This window comes from Rousettus aegyptiacus, unplaced genomic scaffold (assembly GCF_014176215.1).
Source record: "Rousettus aegyptiacus isolate mRouAeg1 unplaced genomic scaffold, mRouAeg1.p scaffold_m13_p_5, whole genome shotgun sequence".
Lineage (NCBI taxonomy): Eukaryota > Metazoa > Chordata > Mammalia > Chiroptera > Pteropodidae > Rousettus > Rousettus aegyptiacus.
This window is the reverse complement of record NW_023416308.1, coordinates 115604898-115630317: the sequence shown is the minus strand read 5'-3', so window position 1 is coordinate 115630317 and position 25420 is coordinate 115604898. Positions and strand designations below refer to the sequence as shown.

The 25420-nt window shown below is 55.2% G+C and overlaps 4 protein-coding genes across 11 annotated transcripts; 1 reads left to right on the top strand and 3 right to left on the bottom strand.

The window, feature by feature from the left end:
* Positions 1-198: 198 nt before the first annotated feature.
* Positions 199-3329, bottom strand: DNAJC4 (DnaJ heat shock protein family (Hsp40) member C4). Of its 2 annotated transcripts, none has more exons than XM_016118539.2 (6): positions 2946-3329; positions 2234-2327; positions 1588-1772; positions 1342-1503; positions 569-651; positions 199-476 (listed from the first exon to the last, which is right to left on the bottom strand). In XM_016118539.2, exons 1-6 carry the CDS (start codon positions 3065-3067, stop codon positions 235-237), a joined length of 888 nt encoding a protein of 295 aa, XP_015974025.1. In that variant the 5' UTR covers positions 3068-3329; the 3' UTR covers positions 199-234. The 2 variants fall into 2 exon arrangements, with proteins under 2 accessions (XP_015974025.1, XP_015974027.1); XM_016118541.2 differs by having other exon boundaries at positions 283-476; positions 569-655; positions 2946-3326.
* A 528-nt stretch (positions 3330-3857) lies between these two features.
* On the bottom strand, positions 3858-6370 carry NUDT22 (nudix hydrolase 22). Of its 4 annotated transcripts, XM_016118538.2 has the most exons (6): positions 6308-6365; positions 5553-6050; positions 5119-5217; positions 4548-4645; positions 4330-4423; positions 3858-4021 (listed from the first exon to the last, which is right to left on the bottom strand). In XM_016118538.2, exons 2-6 carry the CDS (start codon positions 6030-6032, stop codon positions 3920-3922), a joined length of 873 nt encoding a protein of 290 aa, XP_015974024.1. In that variant the 5' UTR covers positions 6033-6050; positions 6308-6365; the 3' UTR covers positions 3858-3919. The 4 variants fall into 4 exon arrangements, 3 of the variants coding, with proteins under 3 accessions (XP_015974024.1, XP_015974023.2, XP_036077817.1); XM_016118537.2 differs by lacking the exon at positions 4548-4645 and having other exon boundaries at positions 5119-6050; positions 6308-6368; XR_001593716.2 differs by lacking the exon at positions 3858-4021 and having other exon boundaries at positions 4380-4423; positions 5119-6050; positions 6308-6370.
* Positions 6371-6452: 82 nt separating this feature from the next.
* On the top strand, positions 6453-8890 carry TRPT1 (tRNA phosphotransferase 1). Of its 4 annotated transcripts, none has more exons than XM_016118543.2 (8): positions 6453-6645; positions 6829-6912; positions 7148-7229; positions 7788-7957; positions 8047-8221; positions 8366-8422; positions 8497-8607; positions 8738-8890. In XM_016118543.2, exons 2-8 carry the CDS (start codon positions 6838-6840, stop codon positions 8827-8829), a joined length of 762 nt encoding a protein of 253 aa, XP_015974029.2. In that variant the 5' UTR covers positions 6453-6645; positions 6829-6837; the 3' UTR covers positions 8830-8890. The 4 variants fall into 4 exon arrangements, with proteins under 4 accessions (XP_015974029.2, XP_015974028.2, XP_015974034.2 ...); XM_016118542.2 differs by having other exon boundaries at positions 6767-6912; XM_016118548.2 differs by lacking the exons at positions 6453-6645; positions 6829-6912 and having other exon boundaries at positions 7665-7943.
* On the bottom strand, positions 8817-24904 carry FERMT3 (fermitin family member 3). Its single transcript, XM_016118528.2, has 15 exons — positions 24724-24904; positions 24006-24178; positions 20932-21165; positions 20622-20741; positions 20352-20520; positions 20064-20166; positions 11997-12104; positions 11701-11835; positions 11570-11619; positions 11360-11484; positions 11057-11163; positions 10703-10936; positions 10213-10337; positions 9495-9636; positions 8817-9376 (listed from the first exon to the last, which is right to left on the bottom strand). The coding sequence occupies exons 2-15, from the start codon at positions 24163-24165 to the stop codon at positions 9197-9199; spliced, it is 1992 nt and encodes a 663-aa protein (XP_015974014.2). The 5' UTR covers positions 24166-24178; positions 24724-24904; the 3' UTR covers positions 8817-9196.
* Between the last annotated feature and the right edge of the window lie 516 nt (positions 24905-25420).

The window sequence follows — 25420 nt, the reverse complement described above, 5'->3', positions numbered from 1 at the left end:
GCCGGGCCCGGGCTAGCGGGCGGGCGGCTCATGTGACCCAGACACGCGCTCCCCACCGGGCCGCGGGGCAGGGGCGGGGCGGGGGCAATGGGGGGCGAGGCTGCCGGCGGGCCCGCCTCCCCACACACCCCCTCCCTCCGCAGCAGGGGAAAGGGGACGCACCGCCCAGGGGGCCGGGCTCCTGAGTTGCCGCCGCTGCAGCCAGAACCCGGAGGGCGGGGCACTGTCCCAAGGCTAGGCCAGGGCCCGGGGTGGTGGGCCTGAAGGAGGGAGTCGGACACGAGCGCTGAGAACCACTTTATTGCATGCATTTTGAGGAGTGGGGAGTCCCGCAGGAAACACAGCAGACCCCACACAGGTGAGCTGCTCAGGGGCTGGTGCCTGGGGGCAAGATTCCTGGGCCTTGGGGAGGCCCAGGTGGTGGCTGCAGCTGCTGCCTCTGCTGTCGCTCCTGCTGGAGCCTGGCTCTGTTGGCCCTGCAGGAGAGAGCACAGGCGTGGTCGGGACAGGGATCCTGGAGGGTGGTGCCAGGACAGTGAAGAGAGGGCAGGATAGAGCAGGGACAGACCTGGCCCGGGCCCGTGTGTCATTGTAGATAGCTGTGATGATCCGATCCTTTTCGTCCATGAAGCTACGGTGCATCTGCTCCAGCTTCCTGCACAGGGGTTACAATTAACCCTGAGTCCCCCAAGTCCCACCCCCTGTACCCTACTCTAGGGTCTCACAGCTTTACATCTGTGGAGACTTCAGCCTAACTGCCTGTGCTGGGTAGGGAGAAGTGCAGAGTAGCTGGGCTTGTCCAGGGTCCAATGGCAACCCAAGTCCCTGGCTGTCCTGTTAAAGGTGGTGACAGCAACACTGAACATCAGGGTGGTCCTCACAGATTACAAAGGCTCGTATGTCTAACTCCATCACTGAACTAGGCAGGCTGTTGGTGGGTACTGCCTTTAGGTATCTTTGCTGTAGAACCTCAGAGTGATGGCATGAGAAAGGCAATGAGACAGGTGACTGCCAAACATGAGGACAGTTACTGGTGAGGACAGTTAAAATGTATTTCTTTCTTGTGCATGATTTTGGTTGGCTCTATCACTCCCTAGCGGCCAGCACCAAAAATTTACCTTCAAGTTATTTAAAAAAACTGAAAAGGACAACAATAGCCTTTTGCAGAGCTGCTTTTACTAAGTGAGGAGATGCTCCAGAGACCTACTTTGTGCAATTCTTAGCTGGAGAGACACAAGAGTGCAGGCCACAGGGGTGGTGCGGATGGCTGGCTGACCACACAAGGCTTCATCCCCCCTCTTGCCCTCTGCCCACCACTCCCAGGGGAAGCCTGAGATGCACCTGAAGGCAACGTAGTGCAGGCCCATGCCTGCCAGCATGATCAGGAGGCAGTACCCCATGACTCTTTGGTTGTGTCTGTGCTGCTGCTGCCTTGACTCTGGTCCCTGAGGCCTCACGTGATGAAACTGGGCCCAGTACTGTGCATTGGGGGGTGCCCAAGAGCTGTTAGGAGGGAAAAAGGGACAGTGTGCTGATAAGGTTCCTCAGGAGATTGGGGCAGGGCAAGCTAGCAGCAAGATACTATACCTGTGTGCTTGATGAGCAGACCTGGGATGGGCTGCGGTTCCTGAAGACCTTGGGGGAGTTGCTGAGCGGAGCTGTTGGTCATAGTTGCGGCGGCTCTGCTCCCGGCTGAGCACTTGGTACGCTTCACTCAGCTCCACGAAGCGGCTGTGCAGGGCTGGGTTCCCGGGGTCCCGGTCAGGGTGCAGCTGGGAGGGGGTGGGACACCCCTCATCTCATGTCCCTTCCAATGCTCCTTCCCAGGAACCATCTCAATAAATGTCCACCCACAAGGGCTAAAACCATTCCCAGAGGTCCTGTCTGGGGAGTGACCCTCATTCTCAAGCCCTTAGGACAGCCACCCCTCCAAAAGGCCAGAGTGTCAAGAGGCCCCCCTCCCCTCCCTCTGCCTGGTTCTCACTATATGCCTTGGCCTAGGCTTTCTCAAGAGCAGATGAGTCAAGAAAACCAGGTCCAGCCCATCAGATAGGACTCTTGGCTTTCCTCCTGCCCAGCCAGACCTCTGCCCTTGGGGCACACCCCTCCATATGCATGCTGAGGGACTGTGGCAGAAGCCAGAGTGAGCCACTAAGCTCCTCCTGGGAATTTGGAGTGCATCCCATCTGGCTCAGACTTCCCCTTCCTACTCCCTGCTTAGGACCACTGGTACCTCTTTGGACTTGGAGAAGAAAGCTCGTTTAACTTCTTCAGTGCTGGCATCAGGATGCACCCCCAATAGTTCATAGTAGTTACTGGGGCCAGATCTGTGGAGAGAGGCCCAAAATTGCAGGGGCGAAGGAAACACAGGATACACTTTCCCTACCCCTCCCAGCTCTCTTGGGCCACATCCTTCAACTCAGCAACCAGGGGCTGAGGGCTTGAGGCATGTGCTAAGGGAGAGCTATCTCCAATTCATCCCTCTTTTTGAGTGTTTTGGCAATGTTGCAGATCAGAATATCTCAAAATGTAGTTCTCAGACTCCTTGTGTCAGAAACATCTGAAAAGCTTGTTTAAAAAAACAGATTCCTGAGCCTCCACCTCATTCCTGCAGATCAGAATTCCAGAGCAGGGCCCAGGAATCTGCATTTTATACCTGTCCCGCCCCCCCCCCTTTCCGCCCCCGGTGGTTAATGATGCTTGACGACCACAGGAGTTGTGGAAAGTGCATTGGGTTTGGCTTGGGCTCAAACTCGCTGTATAACCTTGGTGGTTCTCTCTGTGTCCTCAGCAGTGAAGGTGAGAAAAGCCTGTAAGGCACCTGATCAGAGTAGAGAGATCACAACTATCTCAAGCACCTAGGTCAGTGCGTAAGGCTTGACAGGCCCTCAACAAAAACCCACTGAACCACCGAGCCGACACCGGGCCCCCGGCGACCGACTCACCGCTGCCGGGCGGCCTCTGCGAAGAGCCGGGTGGGAGGGCTGCGGGGCCACAGCCGGCATAGGCGCAGGGGCAGCATGGCGGCAGGCGGGCAGCTGGTGAAAGGAGGCCACAAAGAGTGCATCGGAATCAGACTTCAAGCACCCTGGGGGCCGAGGGAAGGGGTCTGGCCCCATTTAACTTGCGAAGGAAAACTGAAGCAGGCCGGGGAGACTCAGGGCAGGTGGAGCCTTCTTGCTCAAGACTAGACCCCAGTGTCCTGGATGTGTCCTGCCCCTAACCCGGACCCTTCTCCACACTGGCCTTGGTCCCTGGACAACCAGTCCTCCGGCGCAGAAACCCCGCTTCCCACCGGGACAACTTGGGGAACAGATGGAGGAGGAGTCACGTCAAGCCCCGCCCCCGCTAAACTCACGGACTCCCGGGCCGCCGCCATTTCCTACGCCGATCCAGGCCCTGCCCCCCACATTCTCATTGGCTTAGGCGCCCAGTCCACGCCCGCCGAGCCGGAAGGTGCGAGGGAGGCCCTATCCCCGTAGCCCATTGGCCTTCGACTCCTCAGGCCCGCCCATCAAGGCCGAACGTCTTAGATGCGCTGAAAGGCGCGATTGTCCGCTTGGAAAGCGGGCGGCATCGAGCTTGACCGTCAGTGAAACATTCGGCCCAGCTGCCGTCGCTCTGTCCCGCGAACATGGCTCTTATTCCGCTTTTCAGCGAGACACTTCACAGAGCAGCTTCCACCCCACGGTCACCCAGGCCTCTCACCAGAGCCTGACAAGGGGGCACGGCTCTCACCCCAGCTTGCAGAGGGGAACTGAGGCGAGACTTTTTTCCCAAGTCACTTGTCTCTCTCACCCACCCCGGTCTCCCAGCGGCCCTTCTCTGTCTCACGGAAACAGAAGATGCCAACCAAATCCAAGAATAAAGTCCTTTATTGTCTTCTGAGATGTGATAGGGCTAGGGACCCTAGGGCGACTCAGGTGGGACTTCCCCGGACTCTGTTGTAGAGGAAGATGGCTCCTTTGGCTGAGGGGCAGAGCTCGGCCCACATATCCATCTCCTGAAACCTCCGCACGCTCTGTGGAGAGACAGTGAAATCCAGACATCCACCCCTCGGGTCTTTTGCAGGAGCTGTGCCTAGTTTCCAAGCCTCAGAGCCCTCTGCACTGCAGGGTCCCTAGGGAGACATGTTAAGGGGGCCGAACAGGTCCTTGGCCCTCTCCCTTGGGCTGTGAGCATGCCAATGAGGCCTTGTGGCTCTGGAAGAAAGCTCTGAGAGATTTCGGAGTCCTATTTGACCCGGCCCGCCAAGAAAGACATACATCACCAGGCCTCTGCAAGTCCCAACCCAGCTACTCATTCAAGCAAAACTTTGCCACTTCGCACCTCTGCCTCCACAAAGATGATTCTCGTGGACTCATGGGCCTCAGGTCCCCCACTCATGTAGTGCTTCCTCACCTGCTCAGAAGTCAGGCTACACCTAGACAAGGACATAAGTGTGCCCTGGTGAATGCCAAGCCCCTGGAGACCCAGCTGCCGCAGCCACACCCCTCAATACCCACCTACCACAAGACCCAGGACTCTGTCCCCCAGAGCTCACTCACTGGACGTAGAACTCGGCACTGGCACGGCCGGCACTGGTCTCATTTCGGGCGATGCCTAGTAACAGCGGCTGGCTCAGGGTGAGCAGTGGCAGGTTCACCTGGGGCCAGGGGTCCCACCTGTCAGTGCCCACTGCCCACATCTTGCCTCTCTCAATGGAGAACAGCACATGCATTACCCTTGTACGTCATTTTACAGTTTGTAGCTCAAGTGCTCAGAATCACAGGATGTCAGATCATTAGCATGTTCATTTTGCAGATGGGAAAACCAGAACCGGAGGGCTAGAACAATTTGCCTAGCATCACCCAATGCAAGTCGATAAATCAACTATTTACTCATTTTTTCAACAAACCCGACCGAGGTGAGTAGATGAGGTATTTATAATTGTTCCCATTATAAAGAGGAAGAACCCGAGGTACACAGAAGTGAGGGCTAGAATTCCACTCCAAGTGTGCCCGGCTGCAAAGCCAAGTTCCTCTCTCAATGCCACATGCCTGCAGACCCTCCCATCAGCCCAGACCAAGGAATTCTGGCATGTTCTACCACCTCCCTTCGGGCCCACACTTCACTCACCTCATCACAGATCTCTTGGAGGACACTGGAGAAGAGCTCATGTACCACCAGCTCTCCAGGGAGGTCTTTGTGCAGGGGGCTGTCACCAGGGCACAGGGCCTGTGAGAGGTCAGGCTCAGCCCCTGCTCCCCACTTATTCCTGCCCTGCCTTCCCCATACTTGCTGGTCCTGATGGCCTTTTGGGGCACAGTGTAAGAGTGTTGGTGATCACCTAACTTAGGCCCTCTTATTCCAGATGGACAACCAGAGGTCCAGCTAACTGTTTGACCCCATTCCCTAGCTTCCCACAGGTCTGGAGCAGGGAACAGTGGGGAGGCCAGGGGGCTGCCTTGAGCAGAGACTTTCAGAGAAGTACCAGGACAGTTCCTCCTTCGAGAGATAAGGAAAACAAAAGCTGAGCCATCTGGGTCTTTGTGCGCAGTCTGGAATCTCACCTGAGGCTCAGGGTGCCCACCAGGCACGTCCACCAGCCCAGGTGCCTCAGCTACCTGCTGAGAGCGGCGCAGGAAGACAAGGAAATCATCCGCAGTGACCAGTGCGGCGCCCACCCCCAGTGGGTCTGCCAGGTAGGCTTGCTTGTCACCCCAGTCTGCAGCCCCTTGCTGTTGCAACCAGGCAGCAGAGCTGGACCAGTTGGTGCCCAGGAAGTCTCGGTAGGAAGTAAGACCTAGGCGCAGGAGAAGCTGTGGCCCTGGCGAGCCAGTGGGTGCCAGGGTGACAGAGTGCAGGCGGAACTTGGAGGCATCAAAAAGCCAAGGCTGGGCCTGTAGCCGGCTCTCCCAGATGGCAGCGATGGCCTTGTCCCCTTCTGACAGTGGGCGACGGTCGTAGGCTGGGCTCAGTTCAGCCCGTACCTGCTCCTCCGGCAGCCCACCCGGGGGGCACTGCAGCAGCAAAGACACCTCAGGGTCCATGGTCTGGACAGGGCAGCTCTGGAGAGGTCACAGCCAGACTTGTCACCCTGGGAACCCACAGCCACCCACAGACCTCCTAAAGATACCCCCAGCCCTTCTGTACCCCACTGGGTAGTAAAGTGTCTTATCCAGAGAGAGCCAGAGACTCCTGCTACCAGACATCCCTGGGACTCCCGGGCACCCCTATCACCCAGAGGTCCTGGGTCCAATCACTCTCTAATGCCCACGTCTCCCAAACCCAGGGCTCCTGCTTCCAACCCTGGACGCGCAGGTACCTTCACCAGGGCCCGGAAGCGGCTGCCTCCAGCTGGCACTCGGCAGACTCAGCCCCAACCCGCAGCCTCCGCCCCTCTACCCGGAGCGGAAGTGCCCGCCCCTCCTTCCTTGACTTCTCATTGGCGGGTCCTGGCGCCCAGGAGCCCGCGGGCTCAGCCGCCAGGAGAACCTCCGCGTCTGTTCTCCGCGGCGTCTGTCCTGTCCTGCCTTGATCTTCCGCGTCGTTATTCCGGAGTTCGGCCCCGCCTCCTCAGGCCCTCCTCGCGGGGCAGATCCGCGAGCCTGGACCGCAGTGGCTCGGCTTCCCTGGGCTCCGTCGCTGACAGTGTGACCTTGGGCAAGTCTTGCCTGCTGGGCCTCCGTTTACCTATCTACACCAGGGAGTTGGGGTGGGAAGTGAATTTAATGAGCTGAATATCCCCTTCCCAGCTCACAACTTGAAGCTTTGTGACTTTCAGGGCAGGATGGAGACACAGGAGGGTCCTGTAACAGTCTGCATATGTCACTGCTGCCCACATAGGTTTTGGCCATGAACTCCTCTGGAAGAAGGAAGCAGGAAGCAACAGGGCCCAGGGATAGAAGGGCTCATAGACCCCTGGAAAAGGTGCACCCCTCCCCTCCCTTACCACCACCGCCCCTGGTGGGAGGGCAGAGGACTCTAAGCCCAGCCTCCCTGGGAAATGCCGGTGGGGTGGGAGTGGGGGTGATGGGTCATCCTATTCCCAGAGAGCGCAGGGCCTCCTCTCCCTCGGGCCTCCCCCTGCAGCAGGTCAGAGTTCAGGGTGGGCTGCAGGTCAGGGTCATCATGGGGACAAGGGGCTACCTCTGGGCTCTTGCAGGACAGAGATGTGCAACTGTCCAAGGCTCTGTCCTACGCCCTGCGCCACGGAGCCCTGAAGCTGGGGCTTCCCATGGGAGCCGGTAAGTGAAGGTCTTGGAGGCTGGGGCGAGGAGGGGCTCCAGCGCAAGGAGCTGGATGAGCCTGTCTGACTGCCCTTCGCCATAGCTCCCACGATGGCCCTATGGGGACAGCACAGAGGGCACATCCTTCCATGTCCATGGACAGGGAAGACCAAGGCCCAGAGCCCAATATCATGTCTGGGGCAAACTGGGAAAGGAGCCTCTCTCTAGGCCAGACTTGGCGATACTTCCAGCCCAGTGGCCCAATAAACACATCCCAAGAGCAGGCGCTGGGGGGTGGGGCAGTTAGTGCAAATGCGGCTTATTGAGTGCCTACTTTGGGCCAAGTTCTGTGCTAAAAAAGGTCACTTTATCTTTGCGACTCTCCATTAGGCAGATCTTATTTCCATGTCAGTTGGGGAAACTGAAGCCCAGACAGGGGAGACTTTTCTACAGGTCACACAGATGAGCCCCTGTGACTCACAAGCCCAGGCCCAGTTCCGGTTGCCGTGGCTCCTCCTGTTAACTCTGGCCCAGGCCAGAGCAAGTTCAGCTCCTGAGCACCCCCCCTGCCCACAGACGGCTTCGTGCCCCTGGGCGCCCTCCTGCAGCTGCCCCAGTTCCGCAGCTTCTCAGCGGAAGATGTGCAGCGCGTGGTGCACACCAATGGGAAGCAGCGTTTCGCCCTACAGCCGGGAGACCCCAGCACTGGTCCTCTCATCCGGGCCAATCAAGGTCACTCCCTGCAGGTGGGGGATAAAGGAACAAGTCGGGGAGCCAGGTGGGACCCCTGCCTAGGAGGGGAGCTCACTGCTGCCCATCCTCTCGCCCATGCTAGGTACCTGAGTTGGAGCTAATACCCCTAGAGACCCCACAGGCCCTGCCCGTGATGCTCGTCCATGGAACATTCTGGCAGCACTGGCCCTCGATCCTCCTCAGGGGTCTGTCTTGCAGGGGAAGGACTCACATCCACCTGGCTCCGGGACTGCCTGGGGACCCTGGTGTTATCAGTGGTTAGTGCCTCCCCTCTGGCCACTCCCACCCACTCTGTCCTCCCAGGGTCCCCTCCAAGCGTCTTAGCCTTTTTTTGTCCAAGGCCATGCAGCAGCACCCTCTTTACCCCAGACCCCCCAAGCCCCAGCTCGTTGTCTCTGCAGGCATGCGGCCAAATTGCGAAGTGGCCGTGTTCATCAACGGGCCCCTGGCCCTGGCAGGTGAGTCTGGACACAGCGGGGACCACCCTAGGCCTTCAGAGAGGGCATGAGTCACATCTCTGTTCTGTCTGCAGATGGAATCCCCTTCTTCCGTTCTGCCAATGGGGTGATCCTGACTCCAGGGAACGCTGATGGCTTCCTGCTTCCCAAGTACTTCAAGGAGGCCCTGCAGCTGCGCCCTACCCGTGAGCACCACCACTGCACCCCCATTCTTTGTGCCTGAAGCCCGTGCCTTCTGCCCTTCACTCTTCCCCAGCCACCAACCCCAAGCTGACTTAGGTCTCCCTTTCTCTAACCACCTCGTCTCTATCTCAGGAAAACCCCTCTCCTTGTCTGATAATGAAGGGACAGAGTGTCAGAGTGGCCCCAGGCACACCTCCAGAGGAAGAACAATGATCCAACAATAAAATATTTATTTTAAAAAAAAGAAATGTAAAAAGATAAAAAAGAAACTCCAGTTTGAAGTCACGAATCATCCTGTAGCTACGGCTGGTCTTCCTCTTGTGCTCGGCCGGCTAGGTCAGGGGTGTTGGTCTCAGTCACTCAGACAAGGGAAGGGCAGGCACTAGAGAGCTCAGGGCCCACTCCCCTGGCCTGGGGGATGGCAGAGTCAGGCCCGGCCAGGTCCCTTGTCTGCACAAAGCCAGTGACAGTGGGTGAATGTGCCCAGCTCGATGCGTGTCTGGAGAGGGTGTGGGCAGTGAGTCCCAGAGTGTGTGGGCTTATGAGTGGCCATGGCAGGTGGTGAGCGGGACAGGGGCAATCAGACGCGCCTCAGAAGGCCTCGTGGCCCCCCGTGAGCTGCAGGAAGAGGTCCTCATCCAGCTCCTCCCCACGAGCCCGCTCCCGGGTTGACAGGAAAATGTAGCCCCCGATGTACTCGTGCACAGTGCGGCAGCTGGCGGACACACAGCTGAAAGCCACGTTGATGTGCTCATCAAACTCGATGGCCACCTACAGGGCAGGCAGGCAGAGGGGCAGGAGGGGGCAAGGTGAGGGAGCGGCCCCTGCCCTGGACGGGTGTGGCCCCGCCCCCCCCCCGTCCCTACCCCCACCCCCACGCTGGGCCCACCTGTCTGATGTCCCAGTTGACATTCCACTGGCGCATGTTGCTGAAGCGCCAGGTCTTGACCACGTCGCCCACGGCCAGGTCGATGCGGATCAGTCGGTTGTTGGCGATGCCCAGGATCTCGTCTTTCCTGCTGCCCTTGAACCTGGCCCCCAAGGGGACAGATTGTGAGCCGGGGCCCCACCCTGCATGGCCCCAGAGCCCTCCCAGACAGCTCGACACGGTGCTCAGGAGCAAAGTCCTTTGGGCCTCAAGTTCCTCAAGTTCCTCATCTGGATAGTGGGGGTTAATTGATATGATCATTATAGCATTTAACAGTATCGGGCAAATGGTCCATGCCTCGCTCATATCTTTGCAGGCTTGGAAAACGGGCAAGGGGGGCACTCCTTGTCACAGCAGCCAGTGTTGGCCCTGTCCTACAGACCAGCTAACTGAGGCCCGGAGAGGGAATGGTCCATGGCAGAGCTGGTACAGCCGCTGGGTCTCCTACTCAGCTGGCCTGATTATCTCTATCTCTGTCTCTGTCTCTGTCTATCTCTATAATCTCAATCTCTCTCTCTCTCTCTCTCTCTCTCTCTCATGTTTGCTGTGGGGATGCAGGATGTGGGGGCACATGGGGTGCCCACAGTCAGGTCTGCCCACAGAGAACAGGAAGGCAAGCTTCAGGGCGCTGCTCACTAGGCAGCAGGTGAGGGCAGAGTGGGCGATGGCGGGCTCGTACCTGACCGTGACGTAGGAGATGCCAAAGTCCGGCAGGGACTGCCAGGCCTGGATGAAGCGCAGCTGAGCCTCAGAGAGCGAGAGCTGGGCCACGTTCTGGTGGGCCTCCAGGATCCGTGGGGTGAGCTGTGGGACCACACTGGTGAGGGGCCACCAAAGTCTCTGAGGCCCCCCTGCCTGTCCCCATCAGGGAGACAGGACGCTAAGCCTGGGGCAGGGCCAGTGTCCATTGTGGAGCCACCAGAATGCACCCTGTCACCACCACTCAGCAAAATGAGCTGAGCCAGGCGCTGAGGTGCACATGGGCGGCTGGACTGTGACCCCCCCTTGCAGAGGGAAAGGACCAGCGCACTCTGTCTCAGGGACGTGGTAGGAGAAGCAATAACCGAGCACGTGGCTTTCCAGAGAAAAGCTCTGTGGATGGAGCTCCAGGGCCCAAAGATAGGCGGGCAAATGCCATGGTCATTCCCACCTCCCACTCCCTCTGGCACCTGTTTGGCCTTGAACTTTCGCTGGAAGCGGGGGGCAACAAGGCCATAGGGGTTGAGGCCCTCGGAGGCGGCGTCAGGGCCCTGGGGGTGGTTGCCCGAGCCCCCGCCGCCTGTCCTTTGCAGGCTTAGGAAGGCCAGGATGGCCTGCACCTCGCTGGCATAGCTGCTGTCCGCCATGGTGCGGCCCTTGGAGGCCAGTCGGCAGCCGGCCATCCAGCGGGCATACTGCTGCTCCTGGGGCGAGAGGACGGGGGAGGGTGGTGAGGGGCAGGCCAGGCTCTCGTTCAGCCCCCTGCCCCTGTCTTTGTCCCCACTCCAGCCTCAGCCCAGCCCCAGCCCCCGCTCAGCCCTCACATCCTGGCACCGCAGGTAGATCTCACTCATGCCCTCGGGGGAGGGCACCAGGAGTTTGATGCAGAATTTCTGGCCTGAGACGTTGACATCCGGGACCACCTCACAGCCTGGAGGGAGAAGAAGGGGTGGGCTATAGAAGGCCACAGAGGGGGAGCCCTGCCTGAGAGGCTCCCGGGCAAATGCCAGCCCTGCACAGCTACCTCAGGACAGAGGGCTTCTTCTTTGGCCCTCAGGAGGGAACAGGTGAGAGTGTTCACCTGGCCGGCACACAGCCCTGCCCGTGTCCCTGCCCCAGCCACTCACCCTTGAGGTTGAGCTGCTGAATGGGGTCGCCCGGGGCCTCGTCCTGGCTCTTGTAGTAGGACAGCGTGGTCTCCTTGAACACCACCCAGTGCTGGCGGTACCCCTTCAGGGTCAGCTTCCGGGGCCTGAGGGGACGCGGGAGGTGGTGACATGCCCTCTCTCCACACCGGTCCCCTCCAGCAGGACTGCCAGCTTCATTCTCAAACTCACCGGAAGATCCGGAGATTGTCCTTGAGTTCTGGGATGGTGGTGAGGCTGTCCTACGGAGGAGAGGAGTCAGAGCCAGTCCCGGTCCCTGTGCTTGGCCCTGACCCCCGTCCCTGATCGGAGCCCCTCCTCACCAGCATGTCTGTGGGTGCTGACCCCTCCAGCTTCACCTCCAGGTTGCTCAGGGCTGTGTCCAGGTCATCCAGCCCGGGGTCCATGCCAGTTGGTTCGCCCACCTTCCCACTCTGGGACAGCTTATTGATGTGGTACTGAGTGGGGCACATGGCCAGGGAGGGCTTAGTGGCAGCCCATTCCCCTCACTGTGCCCTGAGCTGAGCTTCCCCAGAGATGGGGCCCCATTCCGGAAGTCCCTTCCTGCCCCGGGACTGGCCTGCACCCAGCCACCTGGGCCCCTAGGCCTGCCTGGCACCTGCAGGGCTGCAAACACCATCATCTCCTCCTCAGTGCAGTCAGTCTCCTCCAGCAGCAGGTCCCACCGAGCCTGCTCATACAGCTGGGTCAGTCGCACCGGGTCTGTCTGGAGTGGTGAGAGGGTGAGGCTAGGTTGGTCAGGTGCCAAGTACTCTGAGCACCCCATGCACCCAGCCCCTGCGAGCCTCAGCCCTCAGCCCTGCTGTCCATGTTGTGACATGTGACAAGCTCGTTTAGTGGTACCACATGGGCAGAAGATCCCAACCCCTGGCTTACAGTCTGCCAGTCCCAGTTGCCCAGGTAAGGGGCACCTTTTCCCCTCTAAACCTTTTGGTACAGATGTTGACTATATGTCTGTTGTGCACCCCACAGGCTGCTGAGGGCGAAATGGGTACTGAGTAAACCCATCAAGAAATAAGTGATTCAAGAGTGTAGTAAAGGCTGTAAAGGAAATAGCGGCGAGGTGTGGCTCACTCATACCCTCCGGCAAGGATACCACAAGCTTGATGGTGTTGATGAGAATGGAACTGGGTTGCAGGGGGCTACTCTACTTGAGAAAGTATTCAGGGAAGGCTTCCCTGAGGAGGTGACATGCTGTGCTGAGACCTGAGGATGACGATGGGCCGCTAAAGAGAAGAGAGATAGGAAGAACATTCCAGAGAGAAAGAACAGGGAGTATGCAAAGCTCAAAGGGTGATTCTAGTCACCCGCAGAAGAACAAGCCCACACCCTCTAAAACCCACCAAAATTGATAGCAAAAGCATAAAAAAGGGTAAACTCAAAAGGACAAGGAAGGGAGAGGGGACTAGAGCAAGCAAGAAATGCCAGCAAAATCTGGAATGATGGGAAGCGAAAATGTGAATGGGAACTGAGTTTCGGCGGGGAGAGAGCTGGGCTCTCACAACATTCTCCTCTTGTTTTGTGATAAAGGCTGATGAGGTCTGAACATAGGCAGAAAACAAACTGCAAAATGGACAAAGATCTGGACAAACGCATCACGTTCACATGGCAGACCCTGGAGAGATTCCAGTCTGGGACGCTGTGGCTGAGAGGTGAGTGTGGGTAGAGATGAGAGCTGTAGAAATTCTTTAAGAGGAGCAGGTCCCTCCCCACTCCCTGCAACCAAATGACAGCCAGCTAGCACCTGGAAGAGGCCAGAAATTTACTCTGAAATGCTGAGCTGGAGGTCCCCCTGCATTTGGTACTCCAGGCATAAGCTGGGTATGTGTGGAGGGGGTGCAAGTTCCTGAGAACAGATGAATTAAGAGAAGGTTGGCATTCTGGGAAGTGAAACGCCCCAGTTCTTCTCCACTTGCCACCCAAGATCTTGGCAGTGAGCCTTCTATGCCCAGTCAGGAGATCAGAAATTTCACTGCTAAGGAACTAATGGCTAAAAGAGTGATGTCCCTGCCCTAGCACCCCCAAGACGTCCGCAAAATGGCGAGCCCTATTCACCCACTCAGAGTTTCCAATCGACCTCTTAGAGCCTTACTTGTAAATATGAAAGGCCAGGCAAGAATTACTCACATTTAAGGAAAGCTGCCAGCACGAACTACAGAGACCAAGACAAACTGGAAAAAAAAAAAAAAAGAGCTTGGAGGAAATAAAGATAATGTAGGGAGCAGAAGAAAACTTCCAATACTAGTCAAAATCCTTATAGAGACAAAATACTGCGCTCATAAAACAAGAAGAGAATGCTATAGCACTTATAGGAACATATAGCAATTAAGACTGTGTGGCATGGGCAAGAGGAAACAAATTGACCCATGGAACCAAAGAGAGTCAGAGAGAGACCTGCACCTGCCTGAGGACAAAGGCGATCCTGCGGGTCACTGGGGAAAGGATACCCTTTTTAGTAAATGACACTGGGTCAATTAGATACCTATGTGTCCATAAAACTTTTTTTGTACCCTTACCCCACACCACATACAAATATCAATTCCAGGTGGATTGCAAAACCAAATGTGAAACTTTAAACAATTAGGCCTTTAGGGAAAAGTAGGACTACATCTTCGTGATCTTGGAATAAAAAAAAAAGATTTCTTAAACAGGACAGAAAAGAATTTAATCATATAAGAAAAAAAAAATAAATCAGATTATATTAAAATTAGGAACTTCTATTTATCAAAATCAACTACTAAGAGAATGAAAAAGTAAAGCACAGAGTGGGAAAATATGTTCGTGATATATTTATGTGACAAAGTACTCACATACCAAACTTATAAAGAACTTTTCCAAAGTAGTATGAAAAAGACAAGGAAGTTGGCAAAGAAACTTGAACAGAAACTTGACAAAAGAGGATATCCAAATGGCTAATAGCCCTATGAAAAAGGGCTCAACCTGATTAGTCATCAGGGAAATGTAAATTAAAGCCACATAACAAGCACATCAGTGGCTGTCTGGGGGTGGGGGTGGGCGGAGGAATGACAAATGGGCATTGGGGAACTTTCTGGGGTGATGGAAATGTTCTAAAACTGGACTTGGGTGATGGATGGTTACACAACTGTATCCACTTACTAAAAATAAACTGAATGCTTACAATGGGCGATTTTTATGGTATGTAAATTATATCTCATTAAAGCTGTTTTAAAAAACATAAACAAAAAAACCATATGAGATACTTTTACACACCTACCAGAACGGCTGTAATGGAAGAGGTAGGACATACCACGGACCAACGAAGCTGTGAAACAACTGAAACTCTCATACCCTGCTGACGGGAGTGTCAGTTGGTACAACCATTTTGGAGAGCTATTTAACAGGCATCCAACGTCTGCCCTGAAACCCAGCAATTCCTCCCCTGGGTATAAACTCCACAGAAATGCGTACCTATGTTCACAAAAAGACATATACTGAAATGTTTATAGCATCTCTGTTCATAATAGCCCCAATCCAGAAATTACACAACGCCATCAACAGCAGAATGGAAATTAATTGTGGTATATTGACAGGACAGAATGTTATACACCAATGAGAAAGAATAAACCACAACTATATGCCACATGGATGAATCATATAAACGTAATGCTGATTGAAAGAAGCCAGACACAAAAGAGTATAGACTGTGTGATTTCATTTATGTAGATTTCAAACACAGGCAAATTCGTCTGTGGTGTTAGAATTAACATCGGTTGTTGTCCTTGTGGGAGATAGTGCCTAAAAGGGGTAGGGGTCGGGTTGGGCTTCTTGGGGCTGGTAAAATGCTATAAGTTTTAAAAAGGAACACTCAGAAAATAAGAGCTCTTAGAACTTAAAAATACAGCTGCAGAAATTCAAAATTGAATAGTTTGGTTAGAAGATAAGTCAAGGAACTCCAGAAAGTAGAACAAAAAGACAATGAGCTTAAAAAACAAGAAAGAAAAGATGAATGACTAATTTGTTTCCCTGAAGAATCAATCCAGGAGGTCTAATATCTACTAAGTGCTAGAAAATAGGAACAGAAAAATGAAGGGGAGAAAATTATTTAAAAAATTATTAAGTGCATTTTTACCAGAACTGGAGGACCCAGGTTTCTAATTTAAAGGGCTCAGCAAGTGTACAGGCCAATCGATGAAGAAATATTCATACTACTGAGAGATTTAGAACACAAAGAGATAAGGAGGTTTTAAAAGTTTCTGGTATCTCCCCCTTATCTCCAAGAAAGAAAAAAAAGTGTGTGTCACAGATGGACTAAAAATAAAAATGGCATCAGACGTCTCAACAGCAACACTGGAAACTGGAAACTAGGAGATAACGGGAACGTGGGCTTCAAAGTTTGGCAGGAAAATGTTTCAAACTTAGAATTCCATACCTAGCCAAACTATTATGGGACTCGGAACTGAGACCTTTTCCGTCATGCAGGATTTCAAACTGTGGAATTCTCACATATCCTTTCAGGGGCAGTTATTGAAATACACGCTCCATAGAAATGAAGAAGTTCAACATGAAAGACGAATGCAAGGGATCCAGAAACCAACAAGTCCCATGTAGGAATTCCCAGGAAATAGTGAAGGGATGTCCAAGGACAACAGTCATGCATGAGGGGTAGAGTCCTGCCATTCCACAGTCCCGAGAGGGAATCAGCAGTGTGGCTGGGTTGCTATGTTGAGAGGGCTTGGCTATGGACTACCCCAACTCATCACTGCAAAGACCCCCAATGCCAAGCCACGGCCACATCAAGAGTGTCCAGATGGCCTTTTGGGGTCTCTCTTCTAACCGTGCACAGACTGACAATTAATAGAAAAATAAGTTAATAAAAAGATAGCAATTATGAACTATAAGAAAAACTTGACCAAGAAGGAAATATCATTACTCTGTGGCTTAGCTAAGAACTCTGTTTATATGTGTTACTATTTACAGCCATGATCATGTTGTTTTCACCAAAAACTATAGCACGACTCAATTGGAAAGGTGCAAAAAAAATGTGTGTATTGTAGGGGAAGAAGGGAGGGTGTAAGACAGCTAAATCTGCATCTTTCATAAAAAAGTCAATAGATAATGTGTGAAATGAAAAAAAAAACGAGGAATAGAAATATATAAACATGCCATAGACATAAACACTAGAATAAAAAGCTACAGAGTTAAAATCTACGATCTCTAGGGATTGAAGATCTTGGTTAAGAAGTGTGGCAGGGAACTACTTTTGTTGTTGTTGTTGTTGCTGTTGTTACAAACCTACTGGGATTATTTAACTCTTTAAGCTGTCATCTATTACTTTGACAAAAAATAGAATTTAAGAAACAAAAAGAACAAAGAGCAAATAGCTTTTAGATATTGGATGACAGACCGCACAGAACAGAGAAGGGAAACATGGTGACTCCTAAGACTGCCCCAGCCAACTGCCTGGAAAGAGAGTTTCCAGCCTGTGGCTCAGGGAGGAGGACCCCAAACAGAGCTCGGCATATCCCCTGGGATTGAGGAGATGCGGTTGGGAATTTGGGGAGTCCAAGTTCATAGGACAGTACTGGAGAGGAGACAGCAGCACAAAAAGAAAACTCTAGAAAGGAGCAGGGAAGACATTTGTCAGACCTCATACAGGGTGGGAACAGATCACACCCCCGACAGCCAGGTTAGAGAAACCTCGTGTACATGACACATCAGATACAGTACTCAGAAGGCTATTCCCTTAGTAAGGGGGTAAGTTAGCCCTAGAGTAAAGGAAGTTCTTGTCCTCCCTAATTAATGCTCAAGGCTTAGAAGGATCAAACTGCTTCTAAGTATCTTAACTTCATCCTCAAACAAGGTTTACAAATATTTAAAGGACTAAAGAATAATAATAAAAAAAAAAATCAGCACCCAAGAACATAAAATTTGTAATGTCTGGAATCGAATAAAAAATAACCAGATGTGAAAATAAGCAGAAAAATATAACTAATTCTATCACAGATGATAGAATTAGTAGACAAAAGCACTAAAAGTTATTATAAATATATCCTGTGTGTTCAAGACAGTAGAGAAAAGCATGAGTAAAGAGAGATGGAAATTATTAAAAAGACCAAAATTTAACTTTTAGACATGGAATTAATGCAGATTGGACATGGCAGAAGAAAAGATTAGTAAACTTAAAGATAGAGAACTATCTGAAATGAAACACAGAAAAATAAGGCTAAAAAAAACCCCCAGCATCAGTGATCTGTGGGATGATTTTCAGCAGTCTAATAGTCATGTAATTGAAACACCGTAAAAGGGGATGGCAGAAAAAATATCTGAAAAAAATAATGGCCTGGAATGGTTCCATAGAGTAGTGGTTAGCACGTCTGCTTTACACATAGAAGGTCCTGGGTTCGCGCCCCAGCAGAGCCATGGCCCATGCCCCAGGTATGCCAGTGGGAGGAGATGCCCCGCCTTCAGAGATCCAGTTCTTAAGGGGAGACGGCAACATCCATAGGTCAGGGGTGGAAGTGGGGGGGGGGATGGGGGATTAAAAAATAATAAGAAGAAAAATAATGGCCTGAAATGTTCTAAATTTGATGAAAGAAACTCAATGAACTGGAGCATGAGAACCCTAAAATGAACCAAGGCACACGATAATCAAATTGTTTAAAACTGGTGATAAAAAAGAATTGTAAAAGGAGTCAAAAAATAAAAAAAAAGATACATCACATACAGATGAGCAAAGAATGACAAGCAGGCCCGTCGTCGGAAGCAGTGCAAGACACAAGTCTGAGAAGTTAAGATACCATAAAAAAAAACAAAACTGTCCACCGAGAACTCCTCGCCAAGTAAAAATACCTTTCAAAACAACAGACATACGGAAGCTGAAAGGATTTATCACCAGTGGATCAGCACAAGAAATGTTAAAGCAAATCCTTCAGGCAGACAGAAAACGCTATCGGCTAGAAACCTGGGTCTACGTACAGGAATAAAGGGCACAGAAATGATGACTGTGTGGGCAGGTACAGAAGACTTTTGTCACATTTTAAATGTCTTCACAGGACTCTTGACTGATGGAGCTGCTCTGTGACTTGACTGTATGAATGTCAATATTCTGGTTGGGATACTGCTCAGGAGAAACTGGGACCTCTGTATGTTACTTCTTATAACTCTGTGAATCTACAGTGGTCTCAAAAACAAAGAGTTTGATGAGAAACAATTGACTGGTTAAAGTAGAAATAATAATGACAACTCAACAATTCTTCTCTTAGGTACATACCCAAGAGAGATGAAGCTATGTGGCCATGAATATTCATAGTAGTATTATTCAAACAGCCAATGAGGGGCGGGGGGGGGGGAGACAAATGTCTATTAACTGATGTAAATAAAATGTGGCATATCTATACAATGGAATATTACTCAGCCATAAAAAGGAATGAAGCACTGAGCCATTCTACAACATGGATGAACCTTGAAAACATGCTAAGTGAAATAAGCCATTCATCAAAAGCTACATGTTGTGTGATTCCATTCATAAGAAGTATTCAGAACAGGTAAAGCTATAGCTACAAAAAGGCAATTAGTAGTTGCCTGGGGCTGAGGGGACTGGGGATTAAATAGGGAATGACTACTAATTGGAATGAGATTTCTCTTCCTGGCGATGGAAATGTTCTTTGCAATGAACCCATGAATGGCGGGGGTGGGGGGGTGGCGCTGGGCAGCCTGGAAACCCAGAGTCCCGGTGCTGGCAGGAGCCTGAGGGGCCTCCTAGGTACCTGAGCTGAGACAGACAGTTGAACACACAAGTCTAGAGCTCAAGGGAGAGATGTCTGGGCTGGAGATTATAAACTTGGGAGGTATAGGGTACGCAGATGATATTTAAATCCATGAGACTGGAGACTCCTGGGAGAAGGGGTGGAGAGCAGGAGGCTGGGGTGGAGGCTTGGGGCTCGCCAACGCCCAGAGGCCAGCAGACAGGCGGGAGAGCCCAGGAGCCTGCAGGGCAGCGGGAGACACTGCCCCGAGGGGTCACAAGAGGCTGAGTAAGAAGTGGGTGGGGAGTGAGCAGGGGACAGACAGCACGGAGGGCGTGGTCACCTCAGCAGCTGTGCTTCCTCGTGGGGATGGCATGGAAGACAGCAGGTTAGATTTGGCTGGGGAGAGAGGAGGAGCCAAGGAGCAGGCAGGGAAGCCTGGGAAGCAGGAGGCAGGATTCCGCGGGTGCTGTAGACAGCGACTGCGGCTGGAGTTTCGCAGTGAAGGGGGGCAGCGCGCATGCCTGTGGGGTTCTGGCGGTTTCTCAGAGGGATGCGTGGAGCCTGCTGATTGTCAGTGGGGACCACAGGCCAGGAGGCAGAGATGCACACTGGCGCCTGCCTGCGAAGCCTGGTCCCTCGCTCACGCCTCATCCCTACAGGTCCCAGAGCCACCTGCTCCAGGAAGCCTCCCCTGAGCCCAGGCGCCGGGCGTTGCCCACCCGAGCAGGCGTCCCAGGGGCACTCGCCACTGCCTACACTGATCCGGGCATTACCTCCCTCGCGCCCTTGGCGTCAGTCCAGGCCCGGCACTGTGTGGCTGGGTTAGAAAACGGATGTAGATGGACAAATGGACAGAGGGACAGACCCCTAAAAGTCACTAATGTGGAGCGCAGACCCCGACCCTCCGTCCGCACGTCTGCTTGACCCAGACCCCGCCTCTCCGCGGCCGGGCTCACCTTGGGGTCCAGGTCGAAGAAGCTGTAGTACTTGAAGCGCAGCCAGAGTGTGTCACCGGCCTTGATGCCTTGCTGCATGAGGCACCTGGACGAGTCCAGCCACCTGGGCCGCAGCACAGACCGTGGTCAGGGCTGGGGCAGGGGCAGGGCAGGGCGCTGGGCAGGGGCCTCGGGGTCAAGGGCACACATACAGGGAAACAGGAGATGTGGATGTGGGGCGGGCGGGGCACGAGAGGGTGTGAGCCCTGGGAGGGGGCGCCCGGGGTGCAGACCCAGCTGGCAGTGCACCTGCTGTGGAGCTGGGTCTTGTCCAACAGGGAGCTGGGCCGGGGCAGGCGCTGGAGCAGCAGGGGGTCTGGAGGGGGCTGTGGCCGGCTCAGCATGTGGTAGCAGGCCTCGGTCTGGGCGCTGTCTGAGAAGTGGGCCGGCATTCCCCGGAACAACGCAGGTGCCATGCCTGGAGCACAGGTCGGGGTCAGCCGGGCCTGGCCTCCAGCCCCAGGCTTCCTGGGCTTGGCCCCTGTGCCCCGCCCACCAGCCGGCCCAGCCTGTGCTCACCCCCAGCCAGGACGACCTTGGTCAAGTCATACACCTCCTCCTCTGGCTCCTTCTCCTTCTTCTTCTTCTCCTTCTTCTCAGGAGCCCGGAGCAGAGACAGCTCCTCGGGGTGCCGGATACCTGAGGGGAGCTGGGCCTCAGCGGGGCCAGGTCCTGCCCTGTGACCTCCTGCCCCACCCACAGTCACAGCCCTGCAGGCAGGACAGTGAGCAGAACAGCAAGGACAATAGCCCGGCCAGTAAAGGGCGGGGCCCAGCCCCTCTGCAGGACCCTGGCAGGGTGGCAGAGTGGCGATCATCTGGGGACTCACTGAGGAGGCGGCAGATGACAGCCACAGCCTGGAAGAGGGGCTGGGAGAAGCTGGCGCGGAGGCGCAGGGCGCAGCGATTGGGCAGCCGCAGGATGACGGGCCGGTGCTGGGGCCCGAAGAAGAGGCGGGCGTCGGCCAGGATTCCGTACTTGTCCAGCGTCCAGTGGGTCTGCAACAGCCACTGTCTTTTCTGTTCCCACCAAATGGCATGGTCCGACCAGTCCTGCTTGCGCTCTGCAGGGCCACAGGAAGGCAGGGGCACACGTCAGCCTCGGAGGGCCCTGCCCCCCAACGCTGAGCACAAGCCCCGGATTCAGAGGCCTGTGGTGGCTTCCCCTCCCCTGTCCAAGCCACGGGCAGGACCAGGCCGTGTCGGCTTGGGGTCTAGGACCAAGGTCACGGTGGAATGCCCCTTTGCTGGCTAACCCTGATTGTCCTTCTGGGCCCAGTCGCTACATCACTTCCTAGGCAGCTCTCAATTCAGAATCCGGACGCCCCAATCTTAAGTGTCCCCACCTCATGAACTCCAGCTGCCCTGTATCCTCCCACAATTCCTGGCTCACTGGCATTTCTGGGAGCTCAGGGCTGAGGCCGCAGCAGGGCCTGGGGTTGTGCCTGGTACACGGCCACAGGCACTCGGTAAATATTTAGTGGCTCCTCATTCCGTGAACTTGGCCTAGCCTTTAACTTCTCTGTGCCTTCGTCTTCTGATTCATAAGATGTGAGTAGTAATCACCCTGGCCCCATGGTCGCTGAATGGCGCCTGCTACATGGTGAGTGCACAGCATCCGTGACACACTCGTGCGGGCACATTAACACACGAGTGAGCGTTCAGTTAGAAATGTGAACACGTCACTCGTCACGCAGCTGGCGATGACACACAGTGTCCCCTCCTCCTCCCTCCAGGAGCTCGAAATGACAGGAGGCGAGCGCGAAGACCAAGGATGAGCACAGTCCCCGCGAGTGTGCAGAGCCCCGCCTTGCGAGGGATCCAATGCCCTGCCTCCCCGACACCGACACCGGCGCTAATGTCACCAGTGCCGCTTCCTGGCTGGGACCCGCCTGCCCTCTCCGGGGCGTGTGAAACTCCCTTGGGCTCTCACTCCGTTCTCGGCCTGCCGGCACCCACTCCCCTCTCCTCCGCGGCCCCTCTCCTGGCCTGTCCCTGTCCTGTCCCGGTTCGGTTGGGGACCCTCTTCTCCCTCCTTGGCCATGGCCTCCTCCTGGGTGCTCTCACCCCGTCTACGACTTCGTCTTCCTGCAGCGAGCCCCAGCCTAGAAACCTGCGAGCCCCCAGCCGAGGGCACGGCCACCGGCTTCGCTCTTTCCAGGAGCCTCGTTCCCCAGGCCACGTGCCCGGCTCCGGGCTAGAAGTGCAATGAGCCCTCGTCCCAGCCGCAAGGCCCGCATCTCAGCCTCCGTCCGCCTGACATGGGCGGAGGCGCCCGCCCTCCTCGCCAGCAACTCCGTGCCACATCTGGGGACTGGTGACCGAAGATTCTCCTGTCAGGCCTGGGCGTCATCCCTTTCACTTTTAGCCACTACATTTAATAGATGATAACCCCAAATCCACCCTCCCATCCTCACTGCCGACCCACCATGGGAGGCCACGCCTCCCTGCCTCCTGCGCCCTCTCCCCCGCCCCCCAGGGACCCGCCCTGGCCTGATAGTCCCTCACCTGACAGTCCTGCCACCCCAAAGTTCTCACGACAGCCTCCCCAGCCTTGTTTCTGGTCCCACTCCAGGCATCCCTCCACCTGGCCCAGAGGCCCCAGTTCAGGACACCCCCCGCCCCGACGTCATGCCTCGCTCTGCCCTGCTGCGGCCCCCTCTCAGCACTCTTAAGTGGCTTCTCCCGGGAGGCGTCCCTGTCCCATGCTGGGTGTGACCTCTCCAGGCCCCCTGCCGGCTCCTCCTGTGCCAGCCGCTGGAGAATTGGTCTCGCTTGCCTGGCTGCGCCCCAGGAGGCCGGGGGGCTGCACGTGGCCCAGCTCAGCCGAGCATCCATAGGCATCTGATGCTCTAAGGAATGAGTGAGAGCAGGAGGAGGGGGGACAATGTCCCCATCGCAGGGGACAGGAACTGAAAGGACTTGCCTTGGGGAGCTGTGCAAGGGGTGGAGGAGCGGGGTCTGTCTGTCTAACTCCCTGTTTAGTCCTCTTGTACTGCCATGTGCCATGCCCTGGGGACAACCAGGTCATCGCTCGCTCTGCCCTGGCTCGGCTGGGCCCGCCTCAGTCTCGGTCTGAGGCCCAGTCTCCTGAGGGACACTCTGCTCCCCACTTCTGCTTTCATAGCCTCATTGCGCCCTGCCTTCTAGAAGCTCCCCTCACCACCTCAGCCTTTTGGCCAGGCTATCCTGGGGCCCTGTCCTGTCCACAAGCCAACTGACCTCCCTCCCAGGAGGCACGTGGTGGGTTTGCTGGGTCTGAGGAAACCCGTCCACCCCCACCCTTGGGCCGCCCAGGCTCCTGGCTGGGACTATCCTGGGCCTGCCTTCTGGTTATGCCTATCGGAGTGAGCATACTGCCCTCCCAGGAAGGGACAGCCCCCACCCCCACAGGGAAAGGCCATGAGAAGCCCCCATGTCACTTGCCCTACTGCTCTCAATAGATACCACAAGCTGCTCTTCTGTAACTTCCTGTGGGGGGCGGGGCAGGGCCTGTCACCAGCCTGCTGAGGGCTTCCGCCCTGGGAGGAGGTGTGGGAGCAGGCCCCCAGGTTCCCAGGAGGCCCCTCTGACCTCTCCTCAGACCCCTGGAATGTGACCTCTTCCTTAGCTCGGGCAAGGCCCCTCCTGCCTCTAGAAGTGGATGAATGGAAGACTGTGGCCAGGCCCGCTCCTTGGGGACTGAGCAGAACCAGCCGAAGTGGGAGGAAGGGAGAGAAGACAGCGGGAGGGAGGGGAAGTTGGGGAAACATCTTTTTTGGAACCAGACGATTAAGCTGGTGCCTGAGTCACTGTGACACTGTTATCGAGAGCTGTGCAGCAGGGATGGCCCGGAAGTGCCAAGGGACACCAGTGGTCGCCACCCCGTGGTGCTGAGGTCAGCGGCGGGACCGGGCGCACTCACTGATCTCCTCCACGATCTTTAGGAGCACCCCGCCGATGTGCGACTCCCCTGTCACCCGGAGGGTGACCGACTCAGCCTCAGGGTCCTCCTCTCCCACGAACACCCGCAGTTCCCAGGACGAGTCGATGTAGTCCCCAGCAGCCGTCTTCATGCCCGCCATGGCTGCGGCGGCGCTACAGAGGGAGAAGGAAGCAAAGTGGACAGGGGTGTCAGGCCTGGTGGGCCACCCGTGTGTGAGTAGACGAGACCCCACGGCGCCCTGGACAGGTGGGAGAGCAGAGCAAGCCCGCAGGCCACGGCAGCAGCAAGACACCAACTCAGGCAAACCTCAGACCCTCTCGACATTGTGGACGGTTAAGCCGAAAGGGCCCTCGGGGACCATGTTGTCCAACCCACTTCCACCTTACAGACGGGAAGAGAGACCCAGTGAAAGCGCGAAGGGGCTCGGTCAAAATCACCCAGCTTGACGGCAGAGCCGGGCGCAACCTCTGTCTGCTTTCCCAGCCCACAGCTCACCCCAAGCCCACACTGGCAGCTCCCCACCCTGGAAATGGCTGTGAACCCAGGTCAGAGAGTAATTCCAATCCTGGCCTAAAGCCGAACACCCCAGACCAGCTGAGGCCTCTCTAGGGCACTGGAAAGACCAGGCTGCCATAGAGAGGAGCATGCTGGGCAGAGGGGCTGCAGGAGGACAAGGAAGAGAAGGGCCACAGCTTACCTTGCCTGCAAGGGGTTGGGGCTGCAGATGGGGTTTGGAGTGTCAGTCACTCCTGGCTTCAGCCTAAACACCTGCAAGCTGCTGGGCGCCTCCTTCCCTTCTGCTTTCTTTTTGTAGCTTCCTTCAGAGGGCAGCCCTTGTGTCTTATCTTAAGCAGGGCGGGCTCAGCCCCTCCCCAGAGCGGGCTGGTGGCTGGGTGCAGGAAGCAAATTGCCAGCCCGCTGCTCAGGGCTCTAGGGTGGCCCCGCCTTGCTTACGCCTTGGACCGGAAGCTAGGGAGGAGTGGGGTTGGTGGCCCTAACACCACACAAAGGGCCCCCTCGTTTGGGGGTAGTTCAGTTCAAAGTAGAGAAGCCACCACTTTGTGTTCAGGACTAAGTTCCCTTGTAGGAAGCCGTCTCCCATGTCCAGCATATCATGAGATGTGTGTCTTTCGGCCGTGAAACATCACTGGGTTGAAAAGGAGAGCCATGGGGTTGAAAGGATCGGATCCAGGTTTAGGATTTGGCAGGTCAAGTCAGCTCAAGACCCAACATCCCTTATCAGCACGAAGTAGATACTTGATGGCTCCATGGAGAAATAACTTCCTTAAGTCCTTCCTGTCCCCTTTATTGGGCCTCTATTTCCATAGTGTCGACTTAGCGTTGCCCCAGGAAACAACTGAACGAAAAGAAATTGGCTCCATCATTCACAACCT